This window comes from Lotus japonicus, chromosome 4 (assembly GCF_012489685.1).
Source record: "Lotus japonicus ecotype B-129 chromosome 4, LjGifu_v1.2".
Lineage (NCBI taxonomy): Eukaryota > Viridiplantae > Streptophyta > Magnoliopsida > Fabales > Fabaceae > Lotus > Lotus japonicus.
The window spans coordinates 16,970,221-16,994,557 of record NC_080044.1 but is presented as its reverse complement, the minus strand read 5'-3'; the positions used below and the strand labels follow the sequence as shown (position 1 = coordinate 16,994,557).

The following is a 24,337-nucleotide window of genomic DNA, read 5'->3' as shown; positions in this document are numbered from 1 at the left end:
TCTGCAACAAGCTTTATGCCATGCATTCAAAACTTGGAAACAATTACATAACAGCCTTTTTCAGCTCATGATAAAACAAAAATCAGCAACATCTCATGTTCTTGTTTGTATTTTGTAGTATTACATGGAACATCAGAGTAAAATTGCCTTAAACTAGGTATCAATCGGACTAAATTGTACTACTGCAGCAGCTATAGAGCTTCCAATAGGAGTTTCTCTGTAAGAGCTTTTGAAAGTCCCATCACAGTATCAGCTGACCCAACCTGTAACAAGGATCACATCGCTCATTTTGTTAAGGAAACGGAGAAAAGAGGGATGCATCCACATTTATCTTAAAATATCACTCAAACATTCTCGAAAAATAACTCCATTTGCATAGATGTGTGGGAAATGCGTAAAAGGTTAAAGCTACAAATATTTTCTTGCCCATATATTGGAAAAAACCAAGAACTGGCAAAAGAGATTACAAAATTTCAAAATTGGACATTTGGACCCATGAAAAAGGCATTGAGTGCAAGTTTGGAAAATTTTCTGCAATTGATTCTAAAGTAAAAATCAATTCAGGAGAGAAGCATCTCAGAGAGTAGTTTTTAGGTGTTAGAATTTGATTCTAAGGAAAGGGAAATTGATCCATATATCATATGAATGTGATGCACATCATGAATCGATTTATGCCACTTGGGTCTATACTATCGATTGCGAATAACTTCTTGAGAAAGCAAGATAACTTACCACTGCGTCCACAAAGGGTAAGGTCAAGGGGTGTTCCAGCATCAAACCCCCAGCAACATTGAATGTAACTCCCTCTTCAATCTGAGAAGCTCCCATCAAATAAGAAAACTCATAGTATTCAGGTTGACAAGAATTTCCTGAAAGAATTTCAAAAGATCATATGTTTTGAGAACTGGTTAAAGTACTCTTTTCACCTTCATACTTAGCTCAGTGCAAGGGTGAAAAGTGTACTTCTAAAAAAATTACCAGATTATCAATGACCTCGTCTGGTATTTCAAGGAAATAAACCTGTCATTTAGTGACAAATGTTAGTAACCTGTCAAGTCAAGAGACATACTGAGTTCATGAATAAAATGTATCAGTAAAACAATAAGGCCTGGTTGGTAGCTAAAAAATTTGAGCTTGATGGAGATAGGGGAAGAGGGATGGAAGAACAGGTGTCTCTCTTTTTCAGGTGAAGAAGAAAATTTCTTTCCCTACAATGAATCCTTTTAATACTTAGCACAGTCAACAAATAAGTAACATTGAAAATCCATTTCCAGCATCTAATCTTTATGTTGAAATGCACTAGGAAGAACCTAGCTTATGAACCTAAAGACCCAAATGGCATAAAACAATTCGATTTTTATTGACACAGAAGAACCTAGCTTATGGATTAGCTCAAGCACCAGCAACCTGTACCTCTGCACTTTCCCATCCCCCACAACGTTTTCCAGTTGTGAGGTTAGTTACCACAACAGACCCTACCACAGCTGCATGACTACCAGAGTATCCTGCAAATAACTCAAATTCCTGAATACGGCCGATATATCTGCCTATAATTCCCAACAACAAAAGCAGGGGGCCAAAATTCATTATGCTAACCTTTGACGAATTCTCGTGCTTCTTCTTCACTAGTTGGTTTTTCTCTGATTATTCCTCTGTACACCACAACCTACAAAACATTATTAGCAACAGTCGTACAAAAGTTTCGACTTAAACCAAAAGAAAATCAGTAAAAGGTGACCATATAGGATTTAGACTGTAAATAGAAGTTTACGCAAAAGTATATAGAATGTAAGATGTGGGGATATTATGCAAAAAAGTTTAAATAGACAGCACAGGTTAACCCCGACAGTTTCAGAATGAAATGCGGGGTGTGCAATTAAAGATCTGATCATAAAAATTAATGAAGTTTGATTTTAAAATATAAACTTCTCGTTTTATAAAATCAATCAAATGGATGTCAATTTTACAGTTCAAAAAGAAACTGTGGACGACCAAATCCTACACAGCACAGTGCCTAAGCCAAATATTTAGCCTGAATTGTAACAAAATGGAATTTGCATTGGAGATGGTTAATACACCTGATACACAAGTACACAACTAAGTTTTATGAATACTTTCTGCAGGTTTATCTGCTTTAATTTTTACTATCTTTCTCCATATAACTAATCTTTTTCATGTAGGAAGTTACATCTTGTAACAAGCTTCTGCTTTAGAGGATTCCTTATTTTTGTCCAAGATCTGCGTTCTCTGTTTTCTTTCTGCTAACATACTTATTTTATCAAAATGAAATTAATTTATATGATTTTAGACAGAAACTAGAATGTAAACTGGGATGGGCTATTGAGTCAGTAAGGCCTTGGCAGAAACTAGAATAGAGATAGAGTAACATAGATATTATCTGTAAAAGGAAAATTAAAGTCATGTTTTTCTGCTTTATGCATATGCATATAAGTTAGCAGACATTTCTTATAAGCAAAAAAATAGTGAAAGACAACAAGAACAGTACATACAGTGTCAGCAGTAATTAACAGTGTTGCAGAAGCATCTTCCTCCAATGGACCTTCAGCAAGGAGCCTTTGTACAATAGCATCAGCCTAATAAGAATATCAAGGTCAGGACACTAAATGCACTATGGAACAATCAATTTGTGAGGAGAGTTTCAAATTGCTCATGAGTACAAGTACAACCTCTCAACTTAATGTTATATTTTTCCTACTATGTTATTTAGTTTTTTAGAGGAAGTTTTTGGATGGTGACATTACAACCTGCAATCTTATTGTATATCCAGTCACAGCAGTCAGATGCAAAGACCTTAAATAGGTCTTGTATTGTTCCAAAATAAATATTAGAAATCAAACAAACATATGATCTTGTGTTTCAACTGGCTCTCATGCTCAAGGATGTGCTTGCCTGAGATAATAAAAAACTCGGAAAGAATAGAATTTCAAACTTGATACAGAAGAAGTTTAGGACGGTTCTCCCGAAAATTTTAATTATTCCAACTCCTGGAGCATGAAATGAGTTGAAAGAGATTTTCCACCTTCTAAACGGAACAAGAAGAGAAAATCAAAGTCATTCTATCCCACTCCTCACCCTATTTTTCATCTTCTCATTTTTTTTCTCCTCAAACCTTAGCGTTTTACACATAATTCCAGCATTATTCAGTCATTAAGTATCATGGAGATAATGTCCAATTAATCACCAGCCATTGGAGAACTATAACTACCAACCGCACTACATCACTACAGAGATCGAAACTCCAATAAAGACTAATTTGTCAATAAAAGAAATAAGTTCTTGTTTCAATAAATAAAAGGAACAATGGTTCACAAGGATTCATAAAGCCAAATAAGAACTCTGAAAAATTAAATGGAGCTCATAAAGTAAAAAACGACTCCATCAATAACTCACAATCACAACTATTCTTGTCCTGTTATTCTAACCCAGCAGAAGCCTAAAAAACCAATTATATCCACAAAAGAATAAAAAAAAAATCAGGGAAGTTTAGAATATTGAAAATCGAAGAGTTTAAAATATCATACCTTTGCTTCAGCTAAGACCATAACCAAGTCTTCTGGCTTTTCCCTCCTGATACTTTTCTCATCAATGTCTGCAGTCTAATTGTAAGCCAAGCTAAACTGTTTCAATCATTAATCACAGTAACACTGTAACAGTAATGAATTAAAGTAACAAGGTTCACACAACAACACATTGTGATTTGTGACATATATATATATATAATACCATTATTGTGAACTCGTATCCCATATCAGCAAGAATCTCCCTGCGAGCCTTTGAAGAAGATCCCAGAATTATCTATTGCAAGACAACAAAACTAGCAGATGAATTACAATATCCAAGTGTGAGAATGCAAAAATGCATCCATTAAGAAGTTGAAAGACACACCAAGATTCAGTTGGTTATTATTTATCAGAAGCAAAGAGAGAGATAGGAATGCTGCTAACCTTGAACGAGGGATTTTTGGTAGCCATCTCTATTCTCTGGTTATGTGGCTGCTGCGAATGCGTGTTTTTCAAGCTCTTCGTTTGAAAGCTGCTTCCCAAACAACAGGAGGCTACAAACAACATCAAAGGATAATAAATACAACCAAAAAAATTAAAAGGAAATTGATTATGAAACTGTAAATGAACACTAATTTAAGCTGTGTTTCAAATTATTATAATTCACTTCAGCAGAGCTTATTTTATCATTTAAGCAATTATACAAGTGTTATGTTGAGTTACTTTACTCACTTTTTTAAAATAATTAAGCTATGAATAAGCTCTTATTATTTATTTTTAATATTATATATGATAAATTATAGAATAATTAAAATGTGATTATTAAATTTTAAATATTATAATTAGTAATTTTACTTTTCTTACTGTGAATTTTCTTAAAAATGATTGTATAATAATATAAAGAATTTTTCGTGAAATGTTCTGAATTTTTTAAAAGAAAAGTTCGTACAAAAACTTATAAGTAAATCCATAAGAATTTGAGTGTCCTGCCATTACCGTCGTATATGTATCTCGCAATTATTTGAAATAAATAAAGATAACACAAGAATGAGAGTTGAATTGTGCTTATAAATTTTTCTTTTACAAATCTAAGATTTTATCTCAACACAAAACTTAGTAGATGCTAATTGATTCTAGTTTTGGTTATGATGATAAGCACGACGAGGGTAGTAAAATTAACTTCTTAAAACTTAGAGTCATCTTTTTATTCTCCAAGTTACCTTTACCCGTCGATATTTAATCCTTACTTGTCACCTCGTCAGTAATTTACTGACGGTATGAACTCCGTCGGTGATTACTGACAGTCTGAATTATCGGTAACATACCGACACTTTTATAAAAATTGTCGATAAGTAAGACCGACGAGTGTTTTAAACATTCAGATTGCTTCTTAATAATCAGGGGATCAACATTCGCTCAACATAAACATCTTATGAACCATTAGTACTGAGTGCTGAAGCTTGTGATACTTTCAACATTTCGCTTTTTCATCATACAATTTCTTCAGTGTCCTGACTTTTTCAATACATAACTTTCTTAGAACATTATTTCATAATCATTCTTTTTCACATGAAGCTTCTTCAATGTTTGACTTCTTCAGAATGTAACTTTTTCAAAACCTAACTTATTCATAGTGAATCTTTCTCAACATGAAGCTTCTTCATTTGGTCTTAGATTTTCAAAGTAGAACATCTTCTATCTTCATAAATAGTCTGTGTTTAGACTAAGAGCTTCATATCAACTTGAAGAATGTGTTTAACACTTGCTTGTCTCAGCTTGACAATTGCTTCATTTTGATTTAGTGTAAAAGTCTTAAGAGAATCTTTAAGTTTCTTTCAGTGAGGGCTTTTAGTCCTTGATATCAATAAATCTTGCTTTCTTCACTTGATGAAAATGAATTTAGTTCCAGAAATTTAGTATTGGTAGTTTTGGTACCAATTTTTTCTATTTGGTAGCATGTGTGCTTTTACAAGACTATTTGAATTGGAAACATCCTAATCTCAATAAATTTAGCTCTTTCACTCTCATATATAAGACATAAACTCGTAATTTTACTTAGAAAAATCAAACATGTATTACTCTGCCACGTAAGTATTTTTTAATGATTTAGTTATTTTGTAAAAGTTGAGAATTTAATTAAGACTATTTCAAAAAATAAAAACAGAATGTTAAAAAATTAGAAATTACAACAAGAAAATTCAGTTTAAAAGAAGAAGAAAAAATGTGTACCAAAAAAAAAGAAGAAAAAATGGAAGCATAGAACATTGGAGGGACTCAGCCAAATTCATCACCAGGCACACAGGCATCCCACATGTAATCTATAGATGGAAACTTGTTTTGTGTCCATTAATTGATACAAGGAGTCTGCTTTGGTGGAGCTGCAAGCAATTTTGTTCCCAGTGTAACATCGAACGCTTAGAACAACTGACACAAATTGTTAAGATTAAATAAAAGGTTAGAGTCCTTATGATACTTAAATCTTTAATAGGAAGAGTTTTACGTCCCATACTCACTGCGCTTACCCAACATTAGACTTGGGTTTAAAATAGACAAGAACAAACATGGGTGGAAAAATTAACTATCCCTTACAGAATTATTATGAACATTACATATATCCACTATTAAACAAAAATAAAATCATTGCATTATAGTCCACTAAACTATTATAACAATAACAAATTGAACAAGAAGAAGAAATGTGGCGGAGGAGTTTCAGCAGCGTCGCCGCACTGAAGGACAAGAAATGGGACGCCCTCATCATCGGCGGCGGCGTACCTCGCCCGCGGGGGCCTCTCAGTTGCCGTTCTCGAGCGCCGTCATGTGATCGGCGGCGCCGCCGTGACGGAGGAGCTGGTTCCGGGGTTCAAGTTCTCCCGGTGCAGCTACCTCCAGAGCCTTCTCCGGCCGGCAGTGATCAATGAACTGGAGCTGGGGAGTAAGCACGGGTTGAAGCTTCTGAAGAGGAATCCGTCGTCGTTTACGCCTTGTCTCGATGGTCGCTACCTTCTCCTGGGTCCTGACAAGGATCTCAACCATTCTGAGATTTCCAAATTCTCACAAAAAGATGCTGAAGCTTATCCAAGGTCTCTCTCTATTCTATTCTATTCTTCATTCTTTGTCTCATGAAATTGATATTGATATTTTCAGTTCAAAGTATATTTGGGATTGGATGATAAAATGAATAGCACAACACCTTTGAATGCCAGCACAGTAGAGTAGAAATGTAGAATAATGATTTAGAAGCTTTGAGTGTGCAGTAAGAAAAAATTAAAATCTGGTTTGTTTAGTTGAAAATGTATGTATTTCACGAAATTTACTCGGAAATATATTGGTGTTCTTCATTCAGTCTGTGCATTGGCCTTTTGATGATGTGAATTTGACCAACCTTTATTTTCAAGCTGCATTGGTTGTATCATAATCGTAATTTAGCAAGACTTGTGTGTCTGTTAACCGTTCTGTCTCTTGCATTTTTTTGAAGAACTTCATTATTTTTATCATTCAGATATGAGGGTCAGCTTGAGAAGTTCTGTAAATTCATGGATATAGTGCTGGATTCGCCTCCGCCTGAATCTTTGAAGCATAAGTCGTCGCTTAATGAAAACCTGAAGAATAAAATACAGAACTCGGTATTTTGGGCGAGTTGTCTACGGCAGGCATCCTCCTTGGAACAAAAGGATATGGTGTAAGTCTGTGTTTCTTTCTCAGGAATTTGTTTTTTTATAAGCAATACATTGCCTTTACTGTGAATGCTAAGCAGTAAAGGGTGCATGATAACTAGTAATTTGAAATTGTGAATTGAAGCATCAATCTACATGATGTCTGTTTATTTATTTGGCAGGGACTTTTTGGACCTTTTGTTGTCCCCAGCTTCTAAAGTTTTGAACAACTGGTTTGAGGTAATCTTATGGTCTCTAGTCTAATCTAAAGTGAACAACTGTTTTGAAGTAATCTGAAGTTTTGACGAATTGGTTTTGACTTTTGAACATTCTAATATCTTTTCGTTTAGCCCTTCAACATCATACTCTCTGACTAGGCCTTTCAACTTTGAACACATATTTTCTTATTTCTTTGAAATTTCACTTTGATTGTGTTCATATGTAGTGTCTTAGAAATTCGTTGTACATCATTTTATTTTTATTCCCTTTGAAAGATAAGTTCTACAAGAGACTGGCTGCATATTAGAATAATGAATTTCATAAATTAAATTTGCACATTATCTTATTTTCTTCTTTCCATTCATAACATACTCCATCTCATAGTTCTTCCTCAACCCCTTGACATCTATTCCCTTGTTCTATGGTCGTAAGACCCCCACATTGACTCGATAATAGGCAAAGTACCCTTTGCATATGCGCGACTCTCCACCCTTGAACTAGGTTTTGAGTTGAGTTAGGTCTAGTTCACTCTCATCAATTCTCCTATGGAATTAGAGCCTATTTCAGTTCCAATTGTTAGAATATAATATAAAACCATTAAAGTTATCCTTACCCAACAGCTTAAGCTTTTGGGATAAAGTGGTTGTTTGACATGGTATCAGAGCCTCTATGATCAAGAGGTCTAGAGTTCGATCCTTGCTCCCCTCACTTTCTAATTAAAAAAGTGGAATTTAATTAAGCACATGGTAGGTGGGCCTGTGCAGTAATCCACGCTTCAAGCCCAAAGGGCTCTTGCGTGAGGGGGCGTGTTAGAATATAATATAAAACCATTAAAGTGATCCTTACCCAACAGCTTAAGCTTTTGGGATAAAGTGGTTATTTGACACCAATGTAGTGCCACCCGCAGATGTCCTGTCATATGAAATGCTTCACATATTGAGTCTTGAGGGCAGGGGGTGTGTTTAGATGCCGTATTGGCTGGATATTTGGACAAATTACCCGCTTATAATGACCTGAGATAGCTTTTAAGGTTGAGTTAGACACTTTCTGTTCTTAATTCTAATACATTGTTTAATTATCCATGCAAATAAATTTCGAAAGTTAGCTTACTAGTGGTGTAATCTTCAGATTTATTTGATACTATTTATGCAGGCAGATGTTCTGAAGGCAACCCTTGCAACTGATGCTGTGATAGGAAGTACAGTAAGAACAGTTATATTTGGTGTAAAAATGCACTATATTTAAAAAACATTTTCAGATAAAATATATCTGAATTTCTTTATACTTCTTTGTGAGAGAAGTTGACAATAATGGTGCAATTGTGCCACTGAGTTTTCTCTGATGTAAATAGAATAATTGTTTCATCTTTCATCTCATATTGTATTACTAAATCTGTAATGCAGGCCAGCGTCCACACCCCAGGAAGTGGTTATGTTCTACTACATCATGTGATGGGAGAATCTGATGGAGATCGTGGAGTTTGGTCGTGTGTATCTCTATTGCTAATTTGATATCTATATCATGCATCACATGAATGGAATACTGCTATTTGCCAAAAATATTTTTCCTATGCTTTTACTAGTACTTTTTGGGCTATGTTACACCAGTATTGATTCTGAAAAGTTACTGCTGTATGGTGAGTCAAAGGATTTTAGAATACAGAAGATAACACATAAATAGTACACCATATTATTAACAATTTTATTCTAGTACAGCTTGCACTGTTGTAAGGGACTGAATGCTGAGTGGTAATTGAAATATGACAGTAAGTTCTGTGTTACAGAGATGAGAATGTTACAATGATGAACAGTCAAACAAGACAGAGTAGGATTAGGAATGAAAGCATTATTAGATAGAAAATCAAAGTAGCACTTAATGTAGAAAAAGTGATATAGTCTCTTCTGAGGTAGTTTAAACATAACATGTGAAGAAAACACACTAAAGCACTAATAAAAAGGGTAGACCAAATGGAGGGTAGCCTAACAGTTAGAGGTAGTTTGAGTTGCTTCGTTTACATTTTCAAAGTTTTAAAGTATATGAGCAACTTTTCACACCCCCCTCCCTCCCTCCCCCCCAAAAAAAAGACAAGAAACACAAAAAGTTGCGCAAATGTATATTTTTAAAAATTATAATGTGACTGGCAGTTCTATCTCAAGATAAAATAAATTTCCTTACCAATGATTTCTTCATTTTATAGTTGAGTGATTAGCATGTCATTATTCCATGTAGATATGTTGAAGGTGGAATGGGCTCAATATCCAAGGCTATTGGCAGTGCTGCTGTGGAAGCTGGAGCACATGTTATAACAAATGCAGAGGTATGTTAGCTTTCAAATTTACACACTGCATAAATAATTCTTCTATTACCTCCCCCCGCACCTTTTATTTCTCTGTTTTTTCCCCTGCTGAGGCTCTAAACAGCATGATATCCTGTATTATTGTAGGTGTCTCAATTGTTGATCGAAAACTCTAGCACTGTCCGTGGGGTTAGTGTTGTTCATGAGTATACTCAATCAAGAAGGTTTTTAGAGGTGGATCGTAGTAATTAAATTTTAAAGATATGGCTTACATATAGGTGATTTTGGCTGATGGTACTGAAGTCCATTCTTCAGTGATTCTGTCTAACGCGACTCCGTATAAAACTTTCATGGTAAATTCTCAAACTAGCTGCAAATACACTTCTCTGGTACCTATATTTGGTGTTGGTGCTAATTTGAAGTATCTGCCAATATGAGCCAGGAATTAGCTCCCAGCAATGTCCTCCCTGATGATTTTGTCCGTGCAATTAAGCATTCTGACTACAGTTCCGTAAGTTAATTCACTACTTTTTTCTCAATTTATTTTTCTTTTTTGATACCCTCAATCTCTAGTACATGTATTACTGAACTAAAATAATAGGTAACATACACAGTGTGCTTTTATTTTATTGTCTGGTAATGAGGAAGAATGCCTAGAATTCATCCACGGGGAAATCATATCTCTGAGAAAAACTTCAAATATTAATCAGTTGCTAGAACAGGGATAAAGTTCTATGCTAGCCGCTGCAACTATCAAGCAAAATACCTGTTAAAGACAAATTTTGATTTGGCACAATAGGGTTTTCTCCCCCTTTTCTTTCTCAAAATTATGGAAATTATGATAGATTTTGAGGAAGTTTTTTTAGTGTTTTTGTCTTCATTAATTGCCTTTCTTTGATTTGTTAATATCTACTGAAACAGGCTACTACAAAAATAAATATAGCAGTTGATAAATTGCCCCAATTTCAATGTTGCAAGCTAAATCATCCTCATGATGGCCCGCAGCATGTTGGCACCATTCATATAGGTTCTGAGAGGTATGTTAAAATTGAATCATTATCTCACCTATTGTGAAATCATGCTGTTTAGTCAGTACGTACATTTTGCTGTAGTCTTATTCAATATGGACCGTTGCAACTTATTTATTTTCAGAGTACTTATATTTTTCTTTGCCGTTGTTAATTTCTATTCAGCATGGAGGAGATTCACTCTGCATGTCAAGATGCGGTGAATGGAGTACCATCAAGAAGACCGGTTATTGAGATGACAATTCCCTCTGTTCTGGACAAAACTATATCTCCTCCTGGTATGTTGCGTTTAAGAATGTGATGATATGTTCTGTTTATGAGAGTCAGTTTAGCTACTTTGATTTCAATGCATTTTCTGCATATATTCATTTTATTTCTCAGCAATTTTTAAGTGATTTTGTTTTGTTTTCAATGTTCCATTGAACTTCTTTAACTCAGACTGTAACTGTAAACATGGATTGTGTTTCAGCAGTCATCTGGTCAATTTATCTGTATTTGATTCCTTCATAATAGTTGAAATATGTTAATAACATCTAGTTGATGAAATCTGTTTTCTTTATAGGTAAGCATGTGATCAACCTGTTTGTGCAGTATACACCCTACAAACCATTGGATGGTGACTGGCAAGATCATGACTACCGAGTAAGTTTGTTTTGGATGTTCTAGTTTCATATTTTTTTGTCTCACCCTCTGTTGTGCTTTTCAATGTCCAGAGTTGTTTTGTTCTTCCATGGTCACGCACTTGTGTTTGCTCGTTGCCACTTAGTGCTAAAGCTACTTGTCGTTGAATACTTTATATTAAATGTGCCTCGTTATATCTCACCTGTTCTGTTCAGGAATCATTTGCACAAAAATGCTTCACATTAATTGATGAATATGCCCCTGGCTTCAGCTCATCAATCATTGGTTATGACATGCTGACTCCTCCAGATCTTGAAAGGGAAATCGGTTTGACAGGTCACTTTGCCTTATTCACTTAAACAAATGCCTTTGCAGTTTATATTTTTACAAGCTAAATGGCTTTTCCTAGGGCACAAAACCTTAATTGAGAAAATAAGTTGTTTTTTTCCTAATAGGCGATAAAAGAAGTTCATTAAACAAAAGGGTACAAAAAGAACAAAGAAAACATGGATGAATCTTAGCATGAGTTGATGTTCTGCTTGAAACCTGATAGAAACCCAAATCCTAGGGTGGGCCTTGGCGGGCCCAAGGCTTGGAAAGTCTACACGAGGAGGAAGGGAAAAGATGCTGCATAATGCTGAGCTGTAGTTAGTTAGTATAAGGGAATATTGGAATGTCTTTTAGGGGACCAATGATTGTTATCTTTCTGTTAGAGGAGAGAGAGTAAGATCTCTTTTGGGGAGAGACCCATTAGTGCTCCTCTTTGGGATTGTTAGAGTTTTCTAGCAATATTTCTATCTTTCATTCTGTAATCGTTTTCTGTCATCAATACTATCATTTCCAGCACCATTTCATCTTATTAATCTTGCAATTCATTCTGTTACCTCATCAATTGGTCCGATCTGCCGGATCATCCCATCCCACGAGAACCAGTGTTGGTAGATGCCACCGAAGATGACTGATCGTATGGAAGCTCTGGAAAACCAAATGGGTACGGTGACCACGACGCTTCAAGAACTTGCTCTTCAACTGCAACAACAGAGTCTGTTGCTGACTGAACTGAGCAAGCAGATGGGAAAGAGAGTGGTTCATGAGGGTGAAGCATCATCTGGGGATTCCAGTCCCGGAGAATCGCGCCTCGCCGGGAAGAAGGTGAAGCTGCCAGTGTTTGAAGGAGATGATCCAGTTGCTTGGATCACTCGAGCTGAGATTTATTTTGATGTACAGGGCACACCTGATGAGTTGAAGGTGAAACTGGCTCGCTTGAGCATGGAAGGATCGACGATCCATTGGTTCAATCTGTTGATGGAGACGGAAGACGAGCTATCCTGGGAAAAACTGAAACGAGCTTTGATTGCGCGTTATGGAGGCCGGCGCCTGGAGAATCCCTTTGAGGAACTATCGACGCTGAGGCAGAACGGTAGCGTTGAGGAGTTTGTGGAGGCTTTCGAGCTGTTATCCTCACAAGTGGGGAGGTTACCAGAGGATCAATACCTGGGCTATTTTATGAGTGGACTCAAGCCACCGATTCGACGACGGGTGCGAACACTGAATCCGAGTACTCGTATGGAGATGATGCGGATCGCGAAGGATGTGGAGGAAGAGTTGAGGGAAGAAGAAGATGACGGTAAACGGGTTGTTAGGAAAAACGGGTTGGAGCGATCGGGTCAAATGAATTGGGCCGGCCCAACCGCCAATAGAAGCGGGTTTTCAAGTAGAGACACAACCCGATTCGTGAAATCCAGTGGGTCAAGTCTGAATCGATCTTCTAGCTCGTATGGGTCGAACGCGCAACCAGCTTCGTCGTTGTCATCGACGGCGAGGAAAACTGACGGCGACCATCGCACCGGCAACTCTGATCGGTGGAGAGGGGTCAGAAGCTTTCAAGCGGATGAGATAGAGAATCGGAGAGCGAAGGGACTATGCTTTAAGTGTGGGGGAAAATATCATCCCACGCTGCACAAGTTTCCTGAGCGAGCACTGCGAGTATTAATTCTGGGTGAAGGAGAAACCATGGGTGAGGATGGTGAGATAGTGATGCTGGAAGGAGAACTTGAAGAGAGTGAAGAAGAAGAACCAGCGGAATGCAAGCTCATGGGTGTTCTGGGTTGTATGGGGGAGTACCAAACCATGAAACTCGCAGCGCAAGTCGATGGTGTGGCTTTACTTATCTTAATTGACTGTGGAGCGAGTCACAATTTTATTTCCCCCAAGATTACCAAGGCTCTGGGACTAGAGATTACCCCTATCTCCTCAAGGGGAATCAAGTTGGGGGATGGCCACAGGGTGACTACTACAGGATTTTGTAGAGGAATTAAGGCTCAGTTAGGGAAGATTGAGATAGTCATTGATGCCTTGGTCTTAGACTTAGGGGGTTTGGACTTGGTGTTGGGAATTTCCTGGCTCAGTACACTAGGGAAAGTGGTGATGGATTGGAAACTTCTGACAATGCAATTTGTCCATGGGGAAGAGATGGTGACCCTGCAAGGAATGAAGGGAAATGATAGCAACCAAAGTAACCTTCACTCCTTCCTAAAGGATACTCAAGGCAGAGAGAATTTGGAGGGGTGGTGGCCTCAATTACAATCAGCAGAAATCACCAGGAAAGTGGCTGATATACCACTGCAACTCAGGGAAGTAATTGAAGAGTTCCCAGAAGTTTTCAGGAAGAAGATTCAATTACCTCCTGAAAGAAGCAAGGTCCACCAAATTACTCTGAGTCCAGAACATGGTCCAATCAATGTGAGGCCATATAGATACCCACATCATCAGAAAGAGGAGATAGAAAAACAAGTGGCGGAGCTAATGGAAGCAGGGATCATCAGGCCTAGTATGAGCGCATTTTCCAGCCCTGTCATCTTGGTGAAGAAAAAAGACAATACTTGGAGGATGTGTGTGGACTACAGAGCTTTGAACAAAGCTACGGTACCAGATAAGTATCCAATCCCTATAGTAGATGAATTATTAGATGAGTTAAATGGTGCAAGCATGTTCTCAAAACTTGATTTAAAATCAGGTTATCATCAGATTAGGGTACATGAAGATGACATTCCTAAAACTGCTTTTAGAACTCACAATGGTCATTATGAGTATTTGGTCATGCCATTTGGCTTAATGAATGCTCCAGCTACTTTTCAAGCTATCATGAATGACATTTTCAGACCTTACCTTAGAAAGTTTGTGTTAGTTTTCTTTGATGACATTTTGATTTATAGTAGAAATCTGTTAGAACACAAGGAGCATTTGCATCTAGTCTTAACTGTGCTGCTGGGAAATTGTTTTGTAGCCAATCAAGCCAAATGCAAATTTGGCTGTGCACAGATAGACTATCTTGGACACATTATCTCAGGGAAGGGAGTAGCAGTGGATCCTGAGAAGGTCCAATGCATTATAGATTGGCCTGAGCCTAAAAATGTCAAAGGGGTGAGAGGTTTTTTGGGACTCACTGGATACTACAGAAAATTCATTAAGGACTATGGAAAAATTGCAAAACCTCTTACTGAGCTCACCAAGAAAGACAATTTTTCTTGGAATCCAGAAGCACTAAAAGCTTTCCAACAGCTCAAGCAGGTTATGACAAGTTCCCCAGTCTTGGCTCTGCCCAATTTTGCCAAGCCCTTTGAAGTAGAGTGTGATGCAGCAGGGAGAGGGATAGGGGCTGTGTTAATGCAGCAAAGGCAACCAATTGCTTTTTTCAGCAAAGCTCTATCTAATGGCAACCTTGCAAAGTCTGTTTATGAAAAAGAACTTATGGCCCTGGTTTTATGCATCCAGCATTGGAGGCATTACTTGTTAGGAAGAGCATTCACTGTGTACACTGACCACAAGAGCTTGAAACACTTCCTTCAACAGAAAGTCTCTTCCCCAGACCAGCAATGTTGGTTAGCCAAGCTCTTAGGCTATCAATTTGAGGTAAAGTATAAGCCAGGGCTGGAGAATAAGGCTGCAGATGCCTTGTCCAGGTGCTATGATGAGGGTGAATTCCACACTCTGGTGTCTTTTCCTTTGTGGAAAGATAGGAAGAAAATTCTGGAGGAGATTGCTAGTGATCCCTACATTCAGAACCTCACTCAGGAAGTCCTGAAATCTCCACAATCTAAGCCAGGGTTTACTGTCCAACAGGGAATTCTATTATACCAAGACAGATTGGTTTTAGCACCTACATCCCCATCAATTCCTTGGCTGTTACAAGAATTCCATGCTTCTCTTTCAGGGGGACACTCGGGGTTTTTGAGGACCTATAGGAGGTTAGCTGACTCTTTATATTGGCTAGGAATGCAGAAAAGGGTTAGGGATTTTGTCAGGGAATGTGATGTGTGCCAACGACAAAAATACAGTGCAGTGTCACCAGGGGGGTTGCTACAGCCTCTACCTATTCCCAATGCAGTGTGGGAAGACTTATCTTTAGATTTCATCACTGGTTTACCAAAATCAAAAGGGTATGAAGCTGTCTTAGTGGTAGTAGACAGGTTATCTAAATACAGCCATTTTATTCTGTTGAAACATCCTTATTCTGCAAAATCCATTGCTGAGGTTTTTGCCAAAGAGATTGTAAGGCTACATGGGATTCCTAATTCAGTTATCAGTGACAGAGACCCTATATTTGTGAGTCATTTCTGGTCGGAGTTGTTCAAACTGCAGGGGACTAGATTGAAGATGAGTTCTTCTTATCATCCAGAAACTGATGGCCAAACAGAGGTCATTAATAGGTGTCTTGAGAGCTATTTGAGATGCTTTGCTTCTGATCATCCCAAAACCTGGTCCCATTGGGTTCCTTGGGCTGAATTCTGGTACAACTCCACTTTCCACAGTTCCATTGGACAAACACCTTTTGAGGTAGTATATGGTAGGAAGGCCCCTCCTGTGGTTAAGTTCCTCACCAATGAAACCAAAGTGGCTGCTGTTGCTGTAGAGTTGAGTGAGAGGGATGAAGCACTAAGGCAGCTCAGGGCACATTTGAAGAGAGCTCAGGAACAAATGGCTAGCTATGCAAATAAGAAGAGAAGGGATTTGAGTTTCATGGTAGGAGAATGGGTATTTCTCAAGCTCAGGCCCCATAGACAACACTCTGTGATTAAGAGAATTAATCAAAAGCTTGCTGCCAGGTTCTATGGTCCTTTTCAGATAGAAGCCAAAGTGGGTGCTGTGGCATATAGACTGAAGCTCCCAGCAGAGTCAAAGATCCATCCAGTTTTTCATGTGTCAGTGCTTAAAAAAGCCATTGGTAACTATCAAGTCCAAGGGGAACTACCTACAGATGGCATAGAGGAATCTGATGATGTATACCCTGAATCCATCCTCGGGATCAGGACTGTTAGGCATGGAGACAGAGAGGTTCAGCAAAGCTTGATCAAATGGAAGCACAAATCTGTAGAAGAAGTCACTTGGGAAGATAATGAGACTCTTGCAGGCCAATTCCCTGAGTTCTGCCTTGAGGACAAGGCTGTTCTTAAGGGAGAAGGAGTTGATAGAAACCCAAATCCTAGGGTGGGCCTTGGCGGGCCCAAGGCTTGGAAAGTCTACACGAGGAGGAAGGGAAAAGATGCTGCATAATGCTGAGCTGTAGTTAGTTAGTATAAGGGAATATTGGAATGTCTTTTAGGGGACCAATGATTGTTATCTTTCTGTTAGAGGAGAGAGAGTAAGATCTCTTTTGGGGAGAGAGCCATTAGTGCTCCTCTTTGGGATTGTTAGAGTTTTCTAGCAATATTTCTATCTTTCATTCTGTAATCGTTTTCTGTCATCAATACTATCATTTCCAGCACCATTTCATCTTATTAATCTTGCAATTCATTCTGTTACCTCATCAAAACCACTAGTTCATCTTCACTATTAACATTTGATCCGTTTTTTTTTTCTTTCAGGAGGGAATATATTTCATGGTGCTATGGGATTGGATTCTCTTTTCCTCATGCGACCTGTAAAAGGATGGTAAAATAAAATTGAAGTGGCCTGTGATTTAATCTGGTTTAGTTTTCTGACATAGAACTGATATCTACATGGTTGTTTACATTGATATGGGGTTTAGGTCAAACTACAAGACTCCGCTTAAAGGGTTATACTTGTGTGGAAGTGGGGCACATCCTGGCGGTGGAGTTATGGGAGCTCCGGGACGCAATGCTGCTCATGTAGTTCTTCAAGATGTTAGAAAAACAACTTAAGTGGTGATACTCGATTGTAGTTCTCGCCCAAGTTGTTAACGAATGCATACAGGCTTGGATAGATAGATCTTTCAGTGGAATCACATGCAGAAACTTCTCCAAATCTTTTAATGGTGCATTGGATGGAAGAATCGCGATAATGATTTACCAAATATGCTGAACATTTGCATAACAAACTTGCAGATGGTACAATTTGGATTTCAGAAAACTAGAACTTGTAATTCCTTGACAATCTAGCAATTGGTCAATGCATTGATTCTAGCAGTTCCTGTTTGGTACAGGATAAAAGCTCATAAGTTAATTACAATGTGTAAGAATGTATTTATACAATGTAAACATTTCAAGTCAATGCAATCAAATTGATTGACCAAAATTGGTATCTGTTGGGAACAATGTGTGGTCAGAGAAGTTGAAAATTGTTTCTTGAAGCCCCTACGTTAAATCAAATCTTATTCGGGTGTCATTCATTGCTTCAATGCTTCAATAAGAAGCACCTACATCAGAAGAAAAATGCATCTAACTGACTTCCCAGTTCCCTCATCAAAGACGCTTCATTTCACATCTCAAACCCCTCGCATGTGGGAGAGCAGATCCTTGCGCATGAAATTAGACTACCGGGACCTCCAATTTGAAACAGATTTTGAAACAAGATTCATGGTATTGGATGCTGCTTCAAGCCTGCATTAAATTTAAAAAATATACAATTTTGATTAGAACCTATTCTCCACAAAATGTAAATGTAAAAAACAATTTTGATTCATCATATCATTTCATCTGCATAAAAAAACGGTTGAGCTTTTATACTGAGTGAAAAATCCCTGGTTACTAGTTTACCAGAACGTAGGGCTTTCTTATTGACCATGATAATGCAAAAAAGTAAAACCATGTTAAAAACAAGAGGAGAGAGAGAGCACTTTGATATTTCTTCAATAGCCTTCAAAACTTCAGTTGAACTTGTCTCCAACACCTGGCCTCCGAAAATAATCTCATCTAGTATAGTATGTATCTGCAGACAAACTCATTTTTCAGGATCACATAAAAATGGAAACTTAAGATGCTTGGTTCTAGGTATTGACACTATCGAGCTACTGAGCAAAAGAGTAATTCATTTTCCCTAAACTGAAGGACATTTTTTCAAAGCAACCCAAAATGAGTGAAAAATAAATGTTTAACTGAATCGTCAATTTTTTTTGAGTAAAGCGGAACAACTTAAGTCAAACACTTCATGTTCGAAATCTAATCAGCAAAACTGGCAGGTTGCAGCAAACTCTAGCAAATCTCCATAGACAGAAGAAAATGTTTTCCCTCAATAATAATTCAGTTTCTAATTCATTTCTTGCAATATAGTAAATTGTTATATAGTCAGTTTGTGCTAAGAATTCATAATGGAGGGCACACAGCATACAACCTTGCTATAGTTGAACACGACATCAAGCTCACAAACATTTCTGAAGCATTTGTCCATCGTTTCAACTAAGACTGAAGGAAGAAAGGCACAAAGTAAGCAAATTGCCAGTAAATAAACAATCACGTATGAGGCAGTAATTAAACTGGTTAGAATAGCTGTATAATCGTCAGGCAGAATATAATGGATAATACATAAAGCAAATACTTATTCCACCAGGATCCTTAGCATAATATGCAATAGAGTTTAGATATCTAAACAAATGACTGTTTTATGGTTAAATAGATCATTAAAACCATTTACCTTCAATGGAAATTCTGAGAACAATGGAGTTCAAAATGTGACAAATTTAAAATGATCTCAAAAACATTTGGCTCAAATAATAATTCAACTAAAGGCTTTTCAAAAAGGGAGGTTTTGTGCCGATTTGTCATTAGATTTTACATCATTTTCCAATATATGTATCAGCGAGAACAAACAACTTGTATAAGATTCCTTTTACCCCTTCAAAAATCTAGAATTAAACTATTGCACAGGAATATTTTTTCACCTGCTTATAGTGTAAACGATAACTAAGCCATATCCTCTGATGTGTGGTCCTCTACATACATGGATCAAATATCATCATTAAGTTCTACCAAAGAACGGAATGATCAATAAAGTATCAACATCAAATGTTCTTTTAATCAGTTTAACCTGTACACTTGATCATACCGTTTGAGTTTTGATCATTGCTAAAATTGTCAGTTAATAACTTTGATTATTTTCAACAGGATGCTGTAGACACTTTTTAACCTCCTAAACTTAAAGGTTCTATAGATTGTATGTAGCAAAGTTTCACCTTTTTGTGCTTTACACAACATATAATCATTTTGTGAGTGTAAAATAGGGGGGTATCCATCATATAAATGGCATCTTGGTGCTATAAAGCTCCTGCTATGAGTGGGGTCTGGGAAGACATTAAACCCACTATGTAAATCTATAGTAGGCAGGGCATTTGCAAAAAAATTACTTCCACAACTCATACCTATGACTTTTAGGTCCCATGGTGACTTTCAACTGTTAAAAGTTAAAACAGGGCTCCCTTACGTATCATTTTATTTTTTACGTAACTTTTGCAGGGAAGAATTTTAGGAATTTTAATTAATTGTTTCAGTTAGTTTAGGGATGATAAAGGTAGGATTAAAGTCCAAGAAGCACATTATATGAGCTAGGAAAATACTTTAAGAGTTTCTTTCTTGTCATCCAAGTTTTGTTATTATACTTGCTATTAAGTTTCCAAGTATTAAATAGGTTATGACTTCAGACCTACGAGGTTCTGAAACCTAAATAGGTTATGACTTCTAGAAGCCACCTTCTTTTGCTGTCTTACCCTACAATATTGAATTACATCCGTAAAAAAAATAAACAGATCTTCTAGATTTCCATACTTCATGCGATGCAATAAAATATTTACGTAATACTGACAATTTCCAATAAATGGACAGTTGTTTAGGAACCTACCTTGTATCAAGTCAAGCATGGCAAGCTCGTTTTCAGAACTATCAAAAATAAACACAAAGTACAAAGTTGCAAAGTGCTTGTAGACAAGGCGAGCATCCTGAAGAAGAATACAACAAATGAATCCATAACTTATTTTTTCAGATAAATAAGATGAAGAAGCTAAAGTTTGACCCAACGAAGACAGGCAGTCAAAAAAGATAACAACACAGCACTAGCTGCCTATCATAACAATAAAATAGTAAAACCACTATATCCACAATATAGACCTAAGAGCGAGCAATTTTTCTCTTTTGGCTCAATACAAGTATCCTCCCCAAGAGGCAACCCTGTTTGTGCTGGGAACATCCACATCATAGTGGGGCTAGCTCTGCCAGCAAGAGTCTTGTCTATTCACAAAACTCAAACCCAAGACCTTGCTTAAGGGAAATCAAGCATGTACCACTTGAACCAAGCACCCATTGGTTTTAACGATTCTTTAGTTCTCAACAAAGTGCACCCTCGCAACTATTTTCATAGTAGTCTTTCATACTTTAGTTTAAAAGCAAGTTAACTGAGTTCTACCTCTTTTCACCACATGCCAACTTAAATCAATACCATAAATTCCTTTTCACATATATTAAACCACCAAAAAACAATGCCAAGAAAAACCCCAATAAGGCAATAATAACACTTGTTTTCAATATAAATTACTCTTTTAACAACTAGAGTACATACATTATGATCAAAACTACAGCAACTAGAACATGGAAGGATAAAATACCGGGCCAAAGAAGGACTCAGCATCCACAAAATTGCTGACATGTTCAGGTCTACTGCATAAGACTGCAAGAAAAACAAACAAAGTTGACAAACAGAGGCAACATAGAAAAGAAAATCAAACACACACAAACAAAATTTCATGGAGTCCAGAGATTAGGGTGAGAAACCAGCAAAGACATTGCGAATAAGTTGTTGCTGCTTCTCCACTGGCTGAGCTACCACAACATGAAACACACAATGTGAAAATTGCATCAAGTAAGCCAAAAATTGAAATGCCCATATGCCGAAGGTTTGAGAGGACCTGATATTCATAGAATTTGGAGAGACGAGGCTTCCCCTGCGTGTTCAGCACCAGCACTGCCCTTATCATTTTGGGTTTTACTGATCAAGAAATCACAGGTGCTGAGATGGAGAAAAGGAAGGCCAAATTGAACCGGAGGCACCAGTTTAACCGCGCCGGAGTAGAGTCTCCGATCAGATCGATCGCCGATGGGTACACAAACTGCGATGGGCGAAGAAGGATTAGCACTGAAATTTTTTAAACGCAGCGTTTTGTCAAATGTTTGAGGAGTTAGCAACTCTGCAGGCAAAGCATTTTTTTTTTGGTTTTTACTTTTTACTCTTTTTTAATCTTCTATTTTTATTATAATGTTTGATTAATTAAATGCCATTCTTTCTTTCTCATGAAGTGCACTATTTGGTTTAATGAGAAAAATAGAAAAGCGTAGCAAAGAAAAGATAGAAGATGAGTAAATAAAAAAAAAGTGAAAAGTAGTGTATTTTGTAGGTTGTTTTGGTTATTATCACCCGCACTGTCGCCTCTACTCCCCACTGTCGATGTCGCCATTGCTATTACCACTGCTACCGCTGCCACCACCTTCCACCGCCGCCATCATTGTCATTGTCATCGCCACTACCACTACATACCGCCAGAAGCCACCACCACCACCACAATCACCTCCCTGCACCGCAACCACCACTACTGTCATTGAAGGTATGAAAAACGATAGAAAGGGGGGGGGGTTTGAATAGCGTTTTCAATTTAAAACTTTTCCCACTTGAGATTTTAACAAATCTCTTCAAACACCGAAGATAAAAGTGCTAAGATAAGAGTTGAGGAAAGCACACAATGATTTTATCCTGGTTCATTTGATAAATCTCTCAAGCTAATCCAGTCCACCCGTTAAGGTGATTTCTTCCTTCTTAGAATGAAGGCAATCCACTAATCAGAGTTTGTTACAACTGCACTTGCAACCTGCAAAGTGACTAACAATACAATGACTTAGCTATCACTAAGATTCACTCTCTTAGTCTTCTCAAGGATCTAACCAACCTTGGTCTCCTTAAGGAAAAAACAAACAACTGTTTGAGAGTTTGGGTTTACAAAGAATTGCTTCTTAGAAAGCTAAAGTAAACACAATAAGTACAGTTTGAAGAAAGATTGCTAAGAGAATATTTGAATATTGCGTGAGCTTGAACAAAGTTTCTTAGGCGGCATCTTTTATCTTCAGCCTCTTTATATACTCAAAGGATTAGGGTTTAGACGTTTGCATGGAATGCTACCGTTGGAGGGCAGATCTGGGTTTTCCAGGTTCTGCTGTGGCTGAATAAGTTAGGTAAGGTCGTCAGGAATAGTACAGTTGCTTTTGTACTTGGATAGCGACTTGACCTTTAACCTAGATGACTTCTGATCAGAGCGACGCTTCATGTTGGAACTTGTGAAGCTTGGTGATCAGAGTCAGAGGGAAGCTTGGATCCTCTGACCTTTGTACATTCTGCTTCTGGACTCAGATGAGAAGTACTTGGTCTTCAGAGCCAGCTTACTCTTGGACTTTAGAGTATTCACTTCTCAGCTTCTGGACCTTCAGAACTTCTAGACCTTTAGAGCCTCTAGACCTTCAGAGCCTCTGGACCTTCAGAGCTTCTGGACCTTCAGAACTTCTGGTCTTCAGAACTTCAAGTGATCTGAATCCATATCAGAGCTTAACTATCTTCAGATCTTCTGAAGCTTATTCTACTGTTCAGATTGAACATAGTGAGTGCGAAAGCGTTGCGTAGGTTACTCTTTGAGCATAGTGCTTCTGATTTATGTGTAATTAGATCAGAGTTAGAGTCTGTCATTAAAACACTCAGAAAACAACGTTAGAGTACCATAATTGTTCATACACAATAGTTAACATGTAATCATCAAAACATAGAGTTGTACTACTTAATCAAAACTTGATCTTACAGTCATCGCCACCATTATCATTATTGTCACTTTTCAATACCACCACCACGTCATGCCACCTCCACTACCCTACAACAGTGTCACCATCACAATACTCTCCACCAACACCATCCACCACCACCACCTTCCACCATCACCACAACCATTGCCTCCATCACTTCCACCACCATCGTATCGCAACCCCACTACCTACCACCATAAACATCTTTCTCCACCGTCGTCAATTGAGCATCACCACTGTCACCTCTACAACCACTACCATAACCATCGCCGCCACTCCCATCCTTACCACTCACTAAACCACTCTTATTTTTATAATATATTTCATTAATCAATATTTCATGAAACATAAGTTTATATTAATTTAAACGAAATGATAAGTGTCCTCAAATGATAGTTCAAGTGGTAAGAGCTAAGGGACATATAGGTTGGGTGTGGGAGGTCCATAGATCAATCCCTGACCGGCGCTATACATATCTTATACCCACTCTGTTCCTTATTATAAGAATCGAATGAGAGATGGACCTTAGTCTTTTTTATAAGAACCAATTTGGAATTTGTGATGGATTAATTATTTTTGTACAAAAATGCCCTTATTTAATTAAACTTTCTCTCTTTCCACTTTTCATATCATTAATGATGCATATAAATAAAGAATAATAGGTGGAGGGTAACTTTAGAAAATTGATATAATTTGAGAACAAATTTAATATAATTTGTTAATTACTTAAATTAATTAAATTTCTTAAAGATGTGAAGTAATCCCTTGTTTCTTGCGATGGAGACACTAATACAAACCTGGATGGCTGGATTGCATATGATCGTCTCTGTTTTCTAAAAATGAAGGAGGCTTTGGCTTTCGTGATTTAAAAACTTTCTATACAACCTTAGAAGCTAAAATTTGGTGGTATATCTACATCAACCCCATTCTTTGTTTA

The 24,337-nt window shown here is 37.5% G+C and overlaps 2 protein-coding genes and 1 pseudogene across 6 annotated transcripts; 1 reads left to right on the top strand and 2 right to left on the bottom strand.

The window, feature by feature from the left end:
* Positions 1 to 2: 2 nt before the first annotated feature.
* On the bottom strand, positions 3 to 4,122 carry LOC130711648 (uncharacterized). 4 transcript variants are annotated; one of them, XM_057561349.1, is made up of 9 exons: positions 3,966 to 4,121; positions 3,745 to 3,816; positions 3,543 to 3,617; positions 2,511 to 2,594; positions 1,597 to 1,666; positions 1,414 to 1,505; positions 979 to 1,020; positions 733 to 813; positions 3 to 263 (listed from the first exon to the last, which is right to left on the bottom strand). In XM_057561349.1, the coding sequence occupies exons 1-9, from the start codon at positions 4,086 to 4,088 to the stop codon at positions 192 to 194; spliced, it is 711 nt and encodes a 236-aa protein (XP_057417332.1). In that variant the 5' UTR covers positions 4,089 to 4,121; the 3' UTR covers positions 3 to 191. The 4 variants fall into 4 exon arrangements, 2 of the variants coding, with proteins under 2 accessions (XP_057417332.1, XP_057417334.1); XR_009010734.1 differs by having other exon boundaries at positions 196 to 263; positions 733 to 869; positions 3,966 to 4,122; XR_009010735.1 differs by having other exon boundaries at positions 196 to 263; positions 733 to 869; positions 994 to 1,020; positions 3,966 to 4,122.
* A 2,080-nt stretch (positions 4,123 to 6,202) lies between these two features.
* Positions 6,203 to 17,558, top strand: LOC130715880 (uncharacterized; annotated as a pseudogene).
* A 142-nt stretch (positions 17,559 to 17,700) lies between these two features.
* LOC130715881 (AP-3 complex subunit sigma-like) lies at positions 17,701 to 21,750 on the bottom strand. 2 transcript variants are annotated; one of them, XM_057566031.1, is made up of 7 exons: positions 21,471 to 21,740; positions 21,337 to 21,379; positions 21,171 to 21,232; positions 20,411 to 20,507; positions 18,911 to 18,981; positions 18,417 to 18,508; positions 17,701 to 18,180 (listed from the first exon to the last, which is right to left on the bottom strand). In XM_057566031.1, the coding sequence occupies exons 1-7, from the start codon at positions 21,537 to 21,539 to the stop codon at positions 18,114 to 18,116; spliced, it is 501 nt and encodes a 166-aa protein (XP_057422014.1). In that variant the 5' UTR covers positions 21,540 to 21,740; the 3' UTR covers positions 17,701 to 18,113. The 2 variants fall into 2 exon arrangements, with proteins under 2 accessions (XP_057422014.1, XP_057422013.1); XM_057566030.1 differs by having other exon boundaries at positions 17,701 to 18,508; positions 21,471 to 21,750.
* Between the last annotated feature and the right edge of the window lie 2,587 nt (positions 21,751 to 24,337).